This window comes from Trichosurus vulpecula, chromosome 1 (genome assembly GCF_011100635.1).
Source record: "Trichosurus vulpecula isolate mTriVul1 chromosome 1, mTriVul1.pri, whole genome shotgun sequence".
In the NCBI taxonomy this organism is placed as follows: Eukaryota; Metazoa; Chordata; class Mammalia; order Diprotodontia; family Phalangeridae; genus Trichosurus; species Trichosurus vulpecula.
Genome location: NC_050573.1, coordinates 361,463,614 through 361,480,698, shown reverse-complemented (window position 1 = coordinate 361,480,698; position 17,085 = coordinate 361,463,614). Strand labels below are relative to the sequence as shown.

Sequence of the window (17,085 nt, the reverse complement as noted above, 5' to 3'; positions counted from 1 at the left end):
CAAGAAGTTTATTTGCAATCAGTACAACTATGGAACATTAGAGCGGGAAAGGACATCTGATCTCATTTAACCCAGACCTCTTATTTTACGCCTGACCAGACCCTGAAGTTCATAGAGATAATGTGGCTTGCCCACAACCGTAGAGCTAGTTAATGACAGTTAATACTAGAACCTAGGTCTCCTGGACCCTAGTCCCCCGCTCTTTCAGTCCAACAACACATGCTGTAGTGTAGACCAAGATCAGGACAACTCTCTTGGGAATGGTTCCAGCCTCCTTCTGGTACCCTGATAATCAATATCAGCCCTTGGTGTTGCCATGATGTTTAATACCTTCATGGCTATGTTTTTATTCTTCTATCAAAAAAGGACAGTAAGCAGCTGAGATATTCTGGTGCCCCTAAATTGGGTGAGGTGGACTTTATAGTTATTTTTCCACTCAGGATGAGCTAACTAGGGCTGCTTAGACAGGCATGGCACTGCTAATTTTTCAGCTTACTTTGATATATCCGTGATCTCATCAATGAGAACACTTCCTCTACTGGTGTACATCATCCCTAATTTCTCTTCTTGTTTAGTTATTTCCTGTGTTTTCCTTTGTATCTTCCATAGTGGAACTTTCCAGTATCCTGGAAGTCTTTCCTTTGGCCTTTGAGCTTTTCATTAAGTAGAGTAGGCTTTGGGCCACTTATCTCATCTCGCTCATGCATTCCCTTCATGATGCCTTTTATGGCCCTTCTTGTTTGCAAGTCATCTTGGGCAATCTTCACAACTTCTTTACACCCACCATACAGATCTCCATCATCTTCTGGGTCATTTACAATGTTAACCCTTAGTAATATTTCATGGTTCATACCCATTTAGCATCAATGAGGCACTGATAGTGGTACTGAATAATGATCAGGTCTTGAAATTAGGAAGGCCTGGGTTCAAGTCTCACTTTTAGCACCTACCAGAGGTATGATTTTGGCCAAGGCACTTGACTTCTCATTGCTCCCAGGTAAGGTTCTAAGGGGGTAGCTAGGTGGCCCAGTGGATTCAGGCCTAGACTTAGGAAGACTGCGTGGTCTTAAGGCTTGATTTAATGTTGTTTCTGAGGGAAGCTACAGAGATCTCAGGCAACTTCCTGGCCTTTCTCTGCCATCTTGGCTCCACCCCACCTCCTTTTCAGAAATTCTGGTTTTCTTATTCCTTTTCTTCTTTAGTTCTGGGCCTAATTCATTGTCCCTTCCATTGTTGAAAATAAATGGAACTCATCGGGTAACTCAGTGGCTGCCTATCCAACTTTAGGTCAAAATCTTGGCAACATGCTTTCTGCATTCACTTGATTTTTCCTATGTGTATTGCTAGACTAATTTCTTTAGAGGCTAAGGTGTTTGCTCAAGACTACACAGCTAATAGTAGTCAAGCTTGTATTAGAAGCCAGCTCTCCTTATTCCAAGGCCCATGCCCTTTCCACTTTATCATACTACCTCTCCAACTAGTCCACACTTTTAATTTGGGATATTCTACCATTAGTATTATATATATCCTTTTTATTCTGTAGTAGAAATACAGAATGGTGTCACACAAAGAGCATTGGTCTTACAAAAACTGGTTTGATTCCTGGCTTTGTCACTGACTCTTCATCCAAATTTGAACTGATACCATCACTCTTCTGAACCTCAGTTTCCTCATCTGTAAAACAGGGACAAAGACAATATTTGCAATACCTATCGCACTGGGTTTTTTTAAACCAAATGAAAAATGAATTTAAAGCACTTTGCAAACTGTGGTGTTTTGAAATACAGTTATCAAAATATTTTTTTAAAAACCAAATTCATGGACCGCAAGTTAAGAACCTCTAATCAGGGATTAGGCTAGAAGGCCATTAGGGTCCTTTCTAACTTAGATTCAAAACCTGTGCAGCAAGAGTGGTATTGTCTCCATTTTATAGATGAAGAAACAGAGAGTAAGAAACCCATGAGATCTGACCACCAGAGATCTGACCATCAATGAGGAAAATTTCAGCTTCAGCCATCTAGTTACTCATAAAACTTACGAGGTAGGAGAAAGGAGAGAAATGTGTGAGTGCGTGTGTGTGTGTGTGTGTGTGTGTGTGTGTGTGTTTTGTAAGGAGGTTGATCATTATAGTTTGCAAAATGTAGAAAGATTATCAATATTCATATAATTGTGGATCCTCAATGTATTGTTTGTAGATTGTAGATAAGTGAGAGACCTTTGTTCCCCTTTCCTCTATTTCTAATCTGAAATACAAAATATTGTGCTCTTTGGATGCTGAATTAGAAGATGTCCCTTTCCTCATCACTTTCCATTTGCAAGCATACAGTTCTATAGAAGGCCAGTAACAGCCATCCCTGATGCTGCATTTCCTTGTAGCATCAAGGCAATAGAATATGTTTCCAAAAAAAGTGACTGAAAAACTCAGGTGCTAATATGCAAGCCATATTGAATTTAGGTGGTCAGGTTGTTATCTGATGGAATTTTATGGTCGGACATTTTCCCAGAGGTGTCATTCTGGAGGACCGGGTCAAGAATGTCGTTTGGCCCCTAATTTCATCAATGCTACTAGGTATGCTCAGATTTGATTCATTCATTCAAAAAACAAGGATCAGGTAACTTCTATGTTGGACTCTGCCTCTGGTTGCTTGATTTAAATGATGTTATCATTTCCAAAGTTCGCATCAGTGCTTTCTTAAGAGAAGAAATCTTGTGCCAATCTGCCACTGTCTATCCCTATAATTACCATCATCTTTTCATTGCTGTGAAAACATAAATCCATTAGCATAGTGCCTGGACCCTAGTAAATGCTTAGGGTCGGCTAGGTGACTCAGTGAATAGAGCACCAACCTTGGAGTCAGGAGGACCTGAGTTCAAATTCAGCATCAGACACTTGACACTTACTAGCTGTGTGTCCTTGGTCAAGTCACTTAACCCCAATTACCTTGCCTTCTCCCCTCCAAAAAAAATAATGCTTGTCAACTGACCAAATTATGGAGTGTGTAAGTTGTTAAACCTAAAAAGATTTGTTTTGAAAATCATATTGTTTATAAAAGACCCAGTTTCAAATCCTACCCCTGATTCTTAATCCCTGTGTGACCTTCAGGAAATCATTTCACTTCCCTGGGCCTCAATTTCCTGGTCTTTAAAATGAAGGGCCAGGCTGTCCTAGAGGGCCCCTGTGCCCTGCCTCCTTAGCTCTAGGTCTGTGAGCCTATGCTCCCAAATGTCATTATAAATTAGGGGGGCTCATTCTTTAACAAATATACCAGAACTTATTCAGTGAAATGAATGTTGTCCTCTTCAAAGGAATCACCTTGAAAAACCTCACACTTGATCCAACAATACAGAAATTGTTCAAAATTCATTTTGAAATGCTTCATTTAAAACAATCTCCACAGCCTGTGGCATATTCTTTTGAATATCCTCTGTAGTGGCAAATAGTCATCTTTAACAATGGATTTTATTAATTTATTTTGCTATTCAGAAGTAATTTGGTGCATAGGGCCCAACACTTAATAGTAAGCAATGTAACTCTGGGCAAAGCACTTAATTTCTGCCTCCTTAAGAGATCTCTTACTGTTTCCTCATCTATAAAATAGAGACAGTACCACCCTTACTGCACAGGTTTTGAATCTAAGTTAGAAAGGACCCTAATGGTCCTCCAGCCTAATCTCTGGTTAGAAGTTCTTAACCTGTGGTCCATGAATTTGGTTTTTAAAAAATATTTTGATAACTGTATTTCAAAACATTTCCTTCCCTTTGTAATCCTATATGTTTTATTTTATGCTTTTAAAAGCATTCTGAGAGGCAGAGCCAAGATGGCGGAGTAAAGACAGGGACTCACCTGAGCTCTCCCCCAAGCCCCTCCAAATACCTTCTAAAAATGACTCTAGGGCAGCTAGGTGGCACAGTGAGTAGAGTACTGGCCCTGGAGTCAGGAGGACCTGAGTTCAAATCCAGCCTCAGACACTTGACACACTTACTAGCTGTGTGACCTTGGGCAAGTCACTTAACCTCAATTGCCCTGCCTTCCCCCTGGAAAAAAAAAAGAAAAAAAAGGGAAAATCTCTCCAAACTAATTCTAGAGCAAAAACATTCTGAGAAGGAATTCACAAGCTTCATCAAACCATAAGGGTCCACAATACAAAAAAAGGTTGAGAACCCCTCCCCCAAACCATGTAAGATTTTCTTCTTCTACAGGACCAATAATTGATCCCTCAGTTACTGTTCCATGACATCCAGTGAAAAGGAACCCTCTACTTTCCAAGGCAGCTTATTACACCTTTGCACAGTTTTAATTATTGGGAAATTTAACCTCATGCTTAGCCCAAATCTACTTCTCTGTAGCTTTTACTCATTGCTCCCATTTCTGCCTTCTGGGACCAAGCAGGGTATGTCTAATCTTTCCTTCTGACAATCCTTCAAATACTTGAAAAAAGCAATGTTTCCCCTGAGTCTTCTCTTCCCCTTGGTAAACCTCCCCATTTTGTTCCATCAGTTCTCAGATGCCACACCCATCAGTTTTCTCAGCATTCTGGTTGCCATCTTCCAGATGAACTCTATCTTATCAATGTTTTGCCCATAATGTAGTGCTTAGAACTAAATGCAATACTCCACAAGTGTTTGACCAGGGTGGAATGTGATGGAACTGTTCCCTTCCTCATTCCAGACACTTTGTTTCAGCATATTAATAAAAAAGTTCTTCACATACATTATCTCTTTTGAATCTTACAACAAACTCTATGAGTATAACGGTGCAATTTATTCTCCCTTTTACAGGTGAAGAAGGTGATATTCAGGGAGATTAAGAGACTGTCATGATCCCACATTAAGTATCAGAGATAGGATTTGAACCCAAGTATACCCACTTCCAGTATGGTGCTCTGTCCATTATGCCATACTTGCTTTTAGCTCTTTTAACTATCAGATCATGCAGTCAATTCATTGAGCTTGTAGTCTACAAAAATAACCCAGATCTTTCGCCAGAACTGTTGCCTAGCCATAGATCCCACCCACCCACCCATCTTTTGCTTGTAAAGGTGATTTTTTTGAATCCACCTGTTGGATTTTATATTCATCCCTGTTAAATTTCCTTTTACTTCATTGTGCTTATAGCTCTAGCCCATCAAGATTGTTTGAGGATCCTAATTCTGTTATCTAACATATCAGCTATCCCTTCTAGCTTTATATCACCTGGAAGTTTGGCAACTATTTATTTGACAAATGTGATAATGCATGTGAAAGTATTTTAAAAACCACCACCTAACTGAAAGGTGTTGTTGATCAAATTGGGCGATAACAGCATTGTTAGTCAAAAATGAGGAGTGCCTAGACAGAAGTGAGATTTTCTCCTATGGCTCAAATTGGCTTTCAAGAGTAATTGCAAAGAAATCTTACTTACCATGTAAGTGTGCTGATGTGTATCTGGTGAAATTCCCTCTTAAACAGAATGTTAACATAATTTGAAGTGAATACTGATTTGAAGCCCTATAATGCATTAATGGGCATTAAACAGATCCAGGTAAACCTGAAGATATTAGAGAAATCCTAAAGTGTTTCCAAGCTTATAATTGACTACTGTTGAAATCCTGCATTTTTTTTGGTTTTTTAGTTGCAGAATGATCATTTAAAAAAACCTTTGCATATGTGTGTGTGTACTGAGTGTAAGATTCACATATCATCCTTTTCTCTTCACACTAGTCGCTTCACTTGTGATGAATTGCCTACCCACTGAGCCCAGTAAATTCACAATTCCAATGAGGGAAATAAGTAACTGAGTGAAATTTATGCTCCCAAGTTCATTTGAATATGAAAAGGTGCATCTGTTCAGGCTGTCAACACCAGGTCATGACTGTTGGCTAAGCAGGACAGGTCAAGACCTGGATTCTAGATTTGTACCTACAGGGTTAAAGCTAGGAAGTCAGTAAGCAGCAGAGAAGTGCAAGATACTGAGAGTGGATGTGTCCAGCATCCAAAGATACCAGTAGCCAGAAGGGAAGGGAAACAGCAAGCAGAGTCTGAGAAACCAAGCCAAGGGCAATGTCCTGAGCTTCAAACCAAACTAGTGGGCAAATAGGGAACACAAGTCTGATCTAGGTAGCAGGCAAATTCAGGACAGGCAGAAAGAAGTAGACAAGCAGATGTCTCGTGTAAACAAGGAAATCCTCAATGATGTTACAAGTGATCCAAGGGCAGAGGCTAGCTGTCCTCTGTCTTGTACTTATATTCCCTGCTAGGCATGGGTGGGTAAGCATAAAGAGCAGGTGTGTGCAGGAATCTAGAGACAGACAGAAACCCAGATGGTCAGAGCAGCTGTCCCAGCTAAACAAAACTGCTCAAAGCCTAGAGGCTGATGGCCACAGGGGAGTGGTTTTTTGTCCTTCTTTTGGAGCTGGTTATTTTCAACTATGGGGTCACCCTCCTTTGTTAAAGAGTCTGAACTGAGGCCTGAGGCATGCCTGAACTCTCCTGCTCTGGGCATGGACTCTCAAGAAGCCCATGCAAGCACAAAATCTCGACCATTTCTCTTGGAATCCTACTGCAACACAAGAGATAAGGTCAGGAAACTCCAGACTGAAAACAGTCTGTGGTTCTCAGGAGTGCTTCTCAAGCAAACACAGGGAGGGCCTCTCAGCTGGTTCCTGGGGTTGAAAAGCTTTGTTTTCAGATCAAGTTGAGTCAGTGTTCATTTGTGGTCTGACTCAGAGACAGCTTTTGAGCTCTTTTGATCCTTAAACCAATAATGTGTTGCTTTGTTTTTGTGTGGTATGAAGAATGCTGTGTGTTTGCTGTCTTCTTGGCACTTTCATGAAAACAAGATGTCATGAGACTATCCCAGGCAGTCTCTTTTTTTATTAGTATAAATAAGGTATTAATTAATGGCTCCGGCCCCTGGCACTATCTCTCAGAGCCACAATTGGGGATTTCTTCATGGTAAAGTATCATGAAATTGAAAAGTCTTACCTGAGTACTCATGGGTAACAATCACAGAGCACATATAAGCACCAATGTTACAAAACTGGATTGTAACTCCCATTTTCTGAGATGCCAGCCAATCATCTAGCCTTTGTACCATGTATAGCATCATTGTCAGGCTCTGGGAGGAAGCAGGTCTGAACAAAGTAGAGAAGACAGCACATTGGTCTAGTGTCTAGTCAAAAGAATTTGGCAGTTAGTATAAGTGTAAAAGTCATGGTTTCAGGGCCAGAAAATCAATTAGCAAAGGGAAGGGTACTGAAGCCCAGGAAGTGGAGCCAAGTCCCAGGTCTAGGAAAATCATATCAGCAAAAAAGAACAGCACATCCTAAAATCAACATATCCAAACAAAATTCATTTTCTTACACACACACCCTCACTCAACTCCCCCTCTTCTGAATTTCCCTATTACTATCTATGGAACCACCATCCATCAACCCTAGTTTGCAATCTTGGAGTCTTCCTCAACTCTTCACTCTCCCCACCACTTCATATAGCCAATGGTTTGCCAAACCTTATCAAGCCTACCTCCACAACATGTCTAGCATCTTCTTTCCTCTCCCCTGGCTGTCTCCCACATTGGTCAAGTCCTTCACCACCCCTCACCTGAATGATTGGAAGAGCCTTCTAACTGGTCTCTATGCCTCACCTCTCTCCTTTCTCTAATCAAACCTTTATACCACTGCCAAAGTGATATTCCTGTCTCTAATAAAACCATAAAACCTTGAAATATTGAAGTCAAATGTTTTCATTCTATACTTGATCTTTAGTTCAACGTATAATGGATGCCACAGGCCATTCCCAGAGGGAATGAGTTTTAGCAAGCGGGTGTATTGCCCGTCTCCTCCAGGTAGCTGCCAAATTTTATCAAGTCTACCTCCACAATATTTCCTACATCCATCCCCTTCTCTCTCATAACTACCCCCTTAGTTCAGGCCCGTATCACTTCTGATCTACACTATTACAATGCCTCCCTACTTACACCCTTTGCATCCAGCATCTTAGACTCCTCTCCAGTCCATCCTACACACAGTTGCCAGATTGATATTTCCAAAGCCTAAGTCTGAATATATGTCACTACCTTGTTTAGGAACTTCCAGTGGTTCACTCCAGCTTCTAAGATCAAATACAAACTCCTTTATTTGGCTTTTAAAGCTCTTTAAAGACTAGCTCCTGTCTCTCTTTTCTCTCCAGATATACTCTCATAGCTTACCCACACTGGCCCATTTGTTGTTTCCTTACATGACATTCCACCTTCCTTCTCTCACCTCTCATTTCCTTGTGTTGCACAGAGCATCCCCTATTCCTGGAATATACTCGCTCCTCGCCTCCACTTCATAGACTCCTTAGCCTCCTTCAAAGCTACGCTCAAGTGCCACCTCCAACAAGATTTCCCCATTGCTAGTGCCCTCTCCCTTAATATTATCTTGTGTATAATGTGCATTTGATTTTCTATGCATCTATTATTTTCCTCCCCCATTAGAATATAAATTCCTAGAGGGCAGGACAGTTTCATTTTTTTCCTTTACTTTGTATTCCATGAAACTTGAATAGCTCCTGACACAGTGTAGGCACTTAATAAATGCTATTTGAATGTTGAATGAATTATGTCTGTTCTACTATAAAGGAGATGGTTCTATTAAATCCTTGAGTTTAAATCCTCAAAGTTAAGTTCTGTGCTTCAGTCATCAGTTATAATGAGAATCACGCAAAAGCTGGAGTTTTGATATTATAAGCCAGATTTTCCTCATTGTAGAAGTCCTTCACAGTATATAATAATGGATTGGATCATATGGCCATAGCTCTGGAGCTGCAAAAAACCTCAGAGGCCACGTAGGACAAATCCTCATTTTATGGTGACTCATTCTCTATCTTCCTTCTTCTTTACCTCTCTGCTGCCTTTGACACTATCGGTCACCCTCCCATCCTCGATACTCTCTTCTCTCTAGGTTTTCAGGACACCACTCTCTCCTAGTTCTCCTCCTCCTTATCTGACTGCTCCTTTGCTGGATCCTCACCCAGATCATGCCCTTTAACCATAGATGTCCTTCAGGATTCTGTCCTGGGCCCTCTTCTCTTCTCCTTCTATACCACTTCATTAGTGATTTCATCACGTCCCTTGGACTTAATTTCCATGTCTATTCTGATGACTGTCAGATCCACCCACCCTGCCCTAACCTTTCTGCTGACCTCTAATCTCTCCATCTGCAACTGCCTTTCAGACCTTTCCAGCTAAATGTCTAGTAAACGTCTTATACTCAAAATGTCCAAAGTCCAATTCGTTATCTTTATGCCTAACCACCCTCCCCTACCATTGTCTCAATTACTTCAGAGGGCAACACCATCCTCCTGGTCACTCAGGCTCTTCCTCCTCCCCACCCCCACCCCCGCCCGGGAGTCATCCTTGATTCCTTACTATCTCTCACCCACCATATACAAGCTTTTACCAAGGCCTGTTGATTTCACTTTTGAAATATCTGTCAAATATACCCCATTCTCTGCTCTAATGCTCCCATCACTCTAGTGGAGGACCTCATCACCTCATGCCTGGATTACTGCAATAACCTGTTTTTCCTGCCTCAAGTCTCTCCCCACTCTAATCCATCCTCCATTCAGCTGCCAAAGTGATTTTTCTGAAAGCTTGGGTCCGACCATGTCACTCTCTTTACCCAATAAACTGCAATGCCTCCCTGTTACCGCCAGGATAAAATACAAAATGCTCTGTTTGGCATTCAAAGCTCTTAGTAATCTAGCCCCTTCTACTTTTATATGCTTCTTATACTTTATATCCCTCCACATTTTCTTCAGTCAAGTGACACTGACTATCTCATCTCTTGGCTTCCAGCTTTTTCTCTGGCTGTCCCCCATGCCTGGAAAACTCTCCTTCCTCATCTCTGCCTGCTGGCTTCCCTGGCTTCCTTTAATTCCCAACTAAAATCCCACTTTCTACAGGAAACCTGTCCCAACCCCTCTTAATTATACTTTGTCTCTCTTAGTTACTTCATATTTATCCTGTATAGAATTTGTTTCTACATATTTATGTCCTTGTTAAATTGTGAGCTCCTTGAGGGCAGGGACTGTCTTTTGCCACTTTTTCTATGCCTAGGGTTTAGCATAGTACCTGGCACATGATAGGTGCTTAATAAATATTTATTGACTGACTACAAATGAGGAAATGGAAGACAAGGACGTTTATGTGACTTGTCCAAGGTCACATAGTTACTAAAAGTCAGAAGTGGGATTTAAACCCAGATCCCTGCCTCTAAAACTATTCCTATAAGGTTCCTTCCAGCTCTAGATCTTTAATCCTCAGAATTAAAAAACAGCAAATAAAACAAAAAAGGGTTTATTCTGTATCACTTTTCATGCTAGTCTACATCTGTTTCAGTGTTCTAGCTTCCTTCCTAACTCTCTCATTTATACTCTTGGTCACACAGCCAGTTTGTATCAAAGGTGAGACTTGACCCTACCCAAGACCTCTTGACTCCAAGGCCAGCTCTCTCTGTCCACTGTACAACAGTGACTGTCATTGTTATATAAAAAATGAGTTTTTTATATTTCCAGTGGTTAGAGAGTAACTAAATATAGTAGGATGATGTAATGGAATATTATATTTTTCTAAAAATGGCTGAATGGTTGGAAGGCCCACCTTCAAATCCTTTTTCAGACACACACTAATTGCATGACCTTGGGCAAGTCAACTTCTTAGTACCCCAGGCACCTCAATAAGATAGTTAGTATTGAGTGCTGTCTGCATCACTGAAAGGAGTTTCCACTTCAGGATTATCCCAACATTGATGAAATCACAGGTATCAAGCAAACATATAGATATAGCTCTATATGTGTATATTTAGATACATATATCTAGATATAGATACAGACGTAGATACACACACATATATACATATACATATGTGTGTGTTTATGTGTATATACATATATATATATATATATCCTTTTTATGATAACATATTTGATTATATTGCCAAATCTGATTCTTTAATCACTGGAAATATAACAAAGCTAATATTTCAAGATGAAAAAGCGAGTTCTTAAAAGTATTAAAGACAAGATATACAGGCAATGGGGTATAGAAATCTATGTTACCCTACAAGAAAGTAGGGGGGAAGGGGATAAGAGAGAAGGGGTGGGTGATAGAAGGGGGCAGACTGGGCCTGCCATCTTGGAGTGGGGGAGGAGGGAGACATGGGATAAAAATTTGGAACTCAAAATCTTGTGGAAATGAATATTGAAAACTAAAAATATTAAAGATAGATCCTAAATGGTGTCTTAGTACTCAAAATATAATTTAGTCCAACCCTGCCATTATCCTCAGACTTTGATTGGAATTTTCCTTTTTAATTCACCCTAAATATATCTGGGACACAAACCCTACCTGGACCTTGGTCTCCCAGGGTCTCACTTGGACTGCTTCCTTCTGTTGTCTAAAAGTTACACAATTACAGGGAATGTAGTCAGTCTGTTTTAGGCTATTTGTTGTTGTTCAGTCATGTCCAACTCTTCGTGACCCCATGGAACTTACTGTTGATGGGCTTTCTCTAGTTATTTGTCATTTCCTTCTATAGTTGCTTAAGGTAAACAGAGATTAAGCGACTTGCCCAAGGTTACATGGCTAGTAGTTTCTGTGGCTCTGGTCTTCTTGGCTTTAGGTGTAGTGCTCTATCCACTGAGCCACCTAGCCGTCTCTTTTAGGCTGTTAGGTCCAATTAAAGAGATCCCTTGGTGGAGCAGACGCAAAAAGGAGCCACACAATTAAAATATAAATTTCCTCAAAACAGATTCTCTCCAGAAGAAAGCAGTTTTCCATTTTACTTTTGAAGTTTTACATTTTTCTCTTCTGCTATTTGTCTTTTACCTGGAGCTAAATAATTATTATTTATATAATTATTACTATATTAATTATAATATATATTATTGTAGCAACAACATCAATAGCTCATTTTATTTAGGAGTTTGAAAAGCATCCGAATGTCCAAATGAGACACTATTTGTAAAGAGTTTAGCACAACATCTGATACATAGTAGGTGCTTAACAAACGCTTCTCCCTTCCCTTTCTTCCTCTTCCCTTTCCTTACTTTCCTTACAACCAACCTCTGGGGAAGGTATTACAAGTATTTGCAGACCATGACTCCCCTACTGCATCTATTCCAAGTCCACTCTTTCACAGATGAAGAAACTGAAACCCAGAGAAGTTAAATGACTCTTCCAAGGTCATCTTGGTAGTAAGTGGATTTAAACCCAGATCTTCTGATTATAGATTCATTATTCTTTCCACTGTGCCACACCACCCTTCTGCTCACATTTCCCATAATTCCTCACATTCATCATTTCTTATGGCAAAATAGCATACTATTAATTCATATACCATAATTTGTCCAGCTGTTGTCCAACTGATACCCTGTTTCCAGTTTTTTGATACAAAAAAAAGCTCTGTTATGGATATTTTAGTATAGATAAGACCTCCCTTTCTGTCACTGACTTCCCTAGGGAATACACCAATCCATGTGCTATATTCCAAAAGAAAAAACAGGTAACTTTTCAGAGTTTCCCCTCCCCTATTAATTTAGAGCTGGCTAACTTAGACATGGTGCAGTGGATAGAGTGTCAGGCCTGGAATCAGGAAGACCTGAGTTCAGATCCAGCCTCAGACACTTACTAGGTGTGTGACCCTGGGCAAGTCATTTAACCCTGTTTGCCTCAGTTCTATCTGTAAAATAAGCTGGAGAAGGAAATGGCAAACCACTCCAGTATCTTTGCCAGGAAACCCCAAATGGAGGCATGAAGAGTCAGACAGGACTGAAAGGACCTAACAATAACACATTATCTTACTAATCCATTCTGGGAATCTATTGTTTACTAATCTCTACCCCAAAGACCTCAGTTACCTCAGGCAGGATAATGCTGATATATGCATGAATCATTGAAGTCTGCAAAGTCTACTTAATATTAACCAGTTATATAAGTAAAGAATAACATTGTTCTTGGTAGTGTTGTAAGGATTCAATTAAGTTTTCATGAACTTTCTCACCCCCTGGGTTAGGGACTTTTGATGTCAGTCTACTATTTCTAAAATGTCTCACCTGTGTGATGCTTTATGTACAGAACAATGCCTACCAACAAGCTTCTGCCCCCACACTGAAGCTCTGCTTCCCCTGCCTTTACCGCTGCCAAAGTATGCTTTCTGAGGGGCTGAACCCAAAAAGTGATCACACAAAGAGAAGGGAGTTAGATGGGGCAAGACCCAAATGAAGATTTACTACTTTCCCTGCACTTCGGTTTTTTTATGATTGAGAAAGTATGTGAGCAATGTATTCTCTCACCCACAAGCCAGGTCTCACAAGCCAAGGATAACTTAACAAAAGCAGAAAATCCAACCTACAGCTACTAAATGAAGCTCGCTGCTACCATGTAGGACTTCCTCTTAAGAACACTGATGATGGAAGGCAGGCTCTTGAGCTATGCTCTGTTGTATGTTGGGGTAGTTACCTTTGATCTTCACTTCTTGGTGGAGACCAGTTCCCTACTGGAGTTGGCTCTAGTTGAAAAGTGTTATAGTCACAAGAACTATAGAATGCAGAACTAGTCGGATCTCATAGATCATAGAGCCTAATTCGCTCATTATACAGATGAGGAGTTTGGAGAGGTGAAGAGACTTGCCCAAGACCATGCAGGGGATCAACAACAGAGTTTGCCTTCAGACGGGTCCTTTCATTCCAAATTCATTGCTCTTTCTACTGCTACAACCTGCATCATTCTTCATGTGATGATTTATTTCTCTCCTTGGATCATCGATAACTCAGTTAAGCCAGTAATTTATAAAATTATTTTCTCCTGCACAGCACTTCAGAAAAGGAAGAATAAAGGAAAAGTTGTACCAAATAGGCACTCAGCAAATTTTGTCGAATTGTGGCAGAGTGGGAGAAGAACTTTGGCTCTAGAATCAAAAGTTGTTCTGTTGTTTTTCAAGTCATGTCTGACTCTTTGTGACCCTGTTTGGGGTTTTCTTGGCAGAGATACTGACGCGATTTATCATTTCCTTCTCCAGCTCATTTTACAGATGAGGAAACTGAGACAAAAAGGGTTAAGTCAGAAGACCTAGGTTCAAATACAGCTTTTGAGAGCTTATTAGTAGTAAGTCCTTGGACAAGTCTTTTAATCTCCCTGGGCTTCACTGTCCACATCTGTAAGAAGGTAGATGAGATGGCCTCTAAGATCCCTTCTAGCTCTAGGTCTATGATTCTATAATAACAAAGTCTTTATACAACTTTCTCTATTATGTAGGATATTGTGTGTTATTGTCTGGACATGGTTCCATTCCTAGATAATTTATTCTAATTACATATACATATCTATATTTAATATACTTCCTAATATGATACTCTTCTCTCTCTCTCCCTACTGCCATCACCCTAGTACAGTCCTTTATTGCCTAGATCTTTCCAACTCGTTTCAGGTTCACCATTCTTCTCCTTCTTCCCTCCAATTAATACTGTGATATTGCCAGACCAATCTTTCTGTACGGATTTGATAGTGTCCCTTCTCTACTCAAAACCCTTTAACTGCTTATTGAAGAATGTCCACTTCCTTCATCCTGGCATTCAAGGCCATCTACAATCTGGCACCAGCATTATCTTACATACCTCCTTCCAACCCCACTTTCTCTCTTCTCAGACTCTACTATCCATTGTGTCTCAAACATGCCCTATTTTTCCCTAGCTCTCAGGCTTCACACATGTATTTACCTGTGTCTGGAACACCCTATCCGTCCCATGTGTATGTCTATCTGCTGAAATTCTACCCATCCTTCCCTAACCAAGTCAGAGACCATCTTTTCCATATGGTATTCCATGATCTTCCCAATCAGATCTCACTTAGACCCTACAAAGCATAAAAGGTCAAAAATGAAATCTTCTTTGCCCCCAAGGAGGTTTATACTCTACTTGGAAATTTGGTACATGTACAGATAATCATAATACAAGTTAGAGAATGAAGAAGGGCAAGGGAGAGATCAAAATGTTCTAGGAAAAGTTATGGAAATATATGTGTTTAGTGGTTGAATGTCTAATGCACTTCTCGTGTTCATCATATTACATGTATTTATTTAAAGATTTTATCTCTTTTACAAAATTCTAAGTAATTTGAGAGGAAGTACCATGTCTTAATTCATCCTTGTATCTCTGCCAGCATCTAGGAGAGTGTTCCACACTTACAATTTATTGAATTTAAATAAAATTTTAATTTAAGAAAACATTAGCTCAAATGTGATAATATTTTGTAAACTGTAAAGTGCTATATGTTTATAAATGTCAGTTATATAAAAATCTGAAAATAGATTAGAGGGTGATTATTCATATTAAAAAAGAGTCTTCACTTTGCAAAATGTTTTCCTGTGGGGTTTGGTTTTTTTGAGCAATGAGTTTCATGGTACACTTAAAATAGTCTATGCTTTTAAATTTTTATTTATGCCCAACCTTTTAGGAACATCTAATTAAGCAAATTTCATTTGGGCCAGATCATCATAATGAATTTTAAAAAATCATTAATTAAGCATCTACTATGTGCCATGAACTGTGCTGTGGCGATACAAATATGTGAAATAAGACAGCAGTCTCCACCCTCAGTGGGCTTATGTTTTAATAGGGTAAGGCAGCACATTTAGTGAAGTGGTTGCAAAGGAAGGGCATTTTGATCTAGGAAATTAGATGACGAGGTGAGTCATAGGACAATTTTCTTTTCAGGAGGGTAGAATTGATTTGAGGACCGTTCCCACAGTGAGAAGTGGAGCCAGGGCAGGTAGCTGCAGTGAAATGGCCTAGCACCGTGGGTCAGGGTCAGGATAAGTAGCACGAATTCTCACCAGTCAGAGATAGGATCTGGACCTGCCTATGAGAGGTGGCACGTGGAGTGCAGCAGCATGATAGGAAGCTGGCCAGAGAGCCATCTGTAAATCTCCATTTCCTTGGGCATGTTTTTGAACTTATAAATGTCTTTAACCAGAAAGAAAAAACTTTCCTTGCTAACACCCCTCTCTCATTTCGCCAGATGTTCTTCAGAATACAACCATAAGAGATGCAAATAACAGCTTCCAAAGCCATGAGTCCAACATCTTTTCAAACATATCCCCTGAATCACTGCCCTGTGAGAGTGAACCGCTGTCTACAAACACAGGAGACTTTTATCACAAGCTGCCCAACCAGTTACTTGAAATCAACCAAGAATTACTTCAGTCTGGAATCATTTCCATCCCTGGTAAGTTACATCCAAATCCCTGTCCACACAAGGACCTTCTAAAGCCTGCCAGTCTTTTTGGTTCAAGCCAAGTCACACACATTAGATGCTATCGAAACTATTTTACAAACACTTGTATTTACATTCCGAATGATTAATTCCCTGCTGTTGTTGCTCACCACATCTCCTGCAAAGCCAAGAACAGTATTCGGGCCAGAACAACACCGTGTCTCTCCATTTCCTTGTCATCTGGTACACAGGTTTCTCAAAAGTAGCTCTTTGTTTTTGCAGGGACAAGAGACCGTAATGGAAGGGCAGTGGTACAGGTGTGTGCCAGAAGTGCATTCTGGTCAAAGGAGCAGTCCTCAAGCAGTGAGCTCACCCGCCTCTTGATGTACCTCTACAGCATCCCCAGGTCAGGCCTCACCTCAGAGCCAGCTTGCTTTTCTGCTTTCACATTAAGTTGTGATGGCACGGTCTGAGAAAGTCTTTTGTTTATTTATGGAGTTTTTCTTCCTTTCCAGGCATGATGAAATGCAAATTTCATTCAAAATCATGATCAGTAGTTGGGTTGATTTAACCTTTTAGTCTTGTCTTCTAATAAAGTCTGTGTAATTCCCCGGTTTACATATAGAGTTGCTACAGTATACTGATGTATCTGGATACATTTGGACCAGGCACAACGGAAAAGGAAGTTACTAATGGTACCAACTGCCTAAGTTTCAAGGCCTTCCATAATCTAGCCCCAACCTTATTTCCTGCTACCCTCTGGCACAAACTAGCTGGGGAGAAAAAGCTAACACATGAAACAGTTTAACATGGAATTGGGGAAAAAATAAATATATTAAATTTTTAAAAAG

At 40.2% G+C, this 17,085-nt stretch overlaps 1 protein-coding gene across 1 annotated transcript in view; it reads left to right on the top strand.

The window, feature by feature from the left end:
- PLEKHG4B (pleckstrin homology and RhoGEF domain containing G4B) overlaps positions 1–17,085 on the top strand; it is a 210,244-nt gene that overhangs the window by 106,125 nt on the left and 87,034 nt on the right. Inside the window, exons 4-5 of the mRNA XM_036765907.1 lie at positions 16,040–16,246; positions 16,517–16,640. Coding sequence (XP_036621802.1) covers positions 16,040–16,246; positions 16,517–16,640 — 331 coding nt within the window. The remainder of the gene's footprint in view (positions 1–16,039; positions 16,247–16,516; positions 16,641–17,085) is intronic.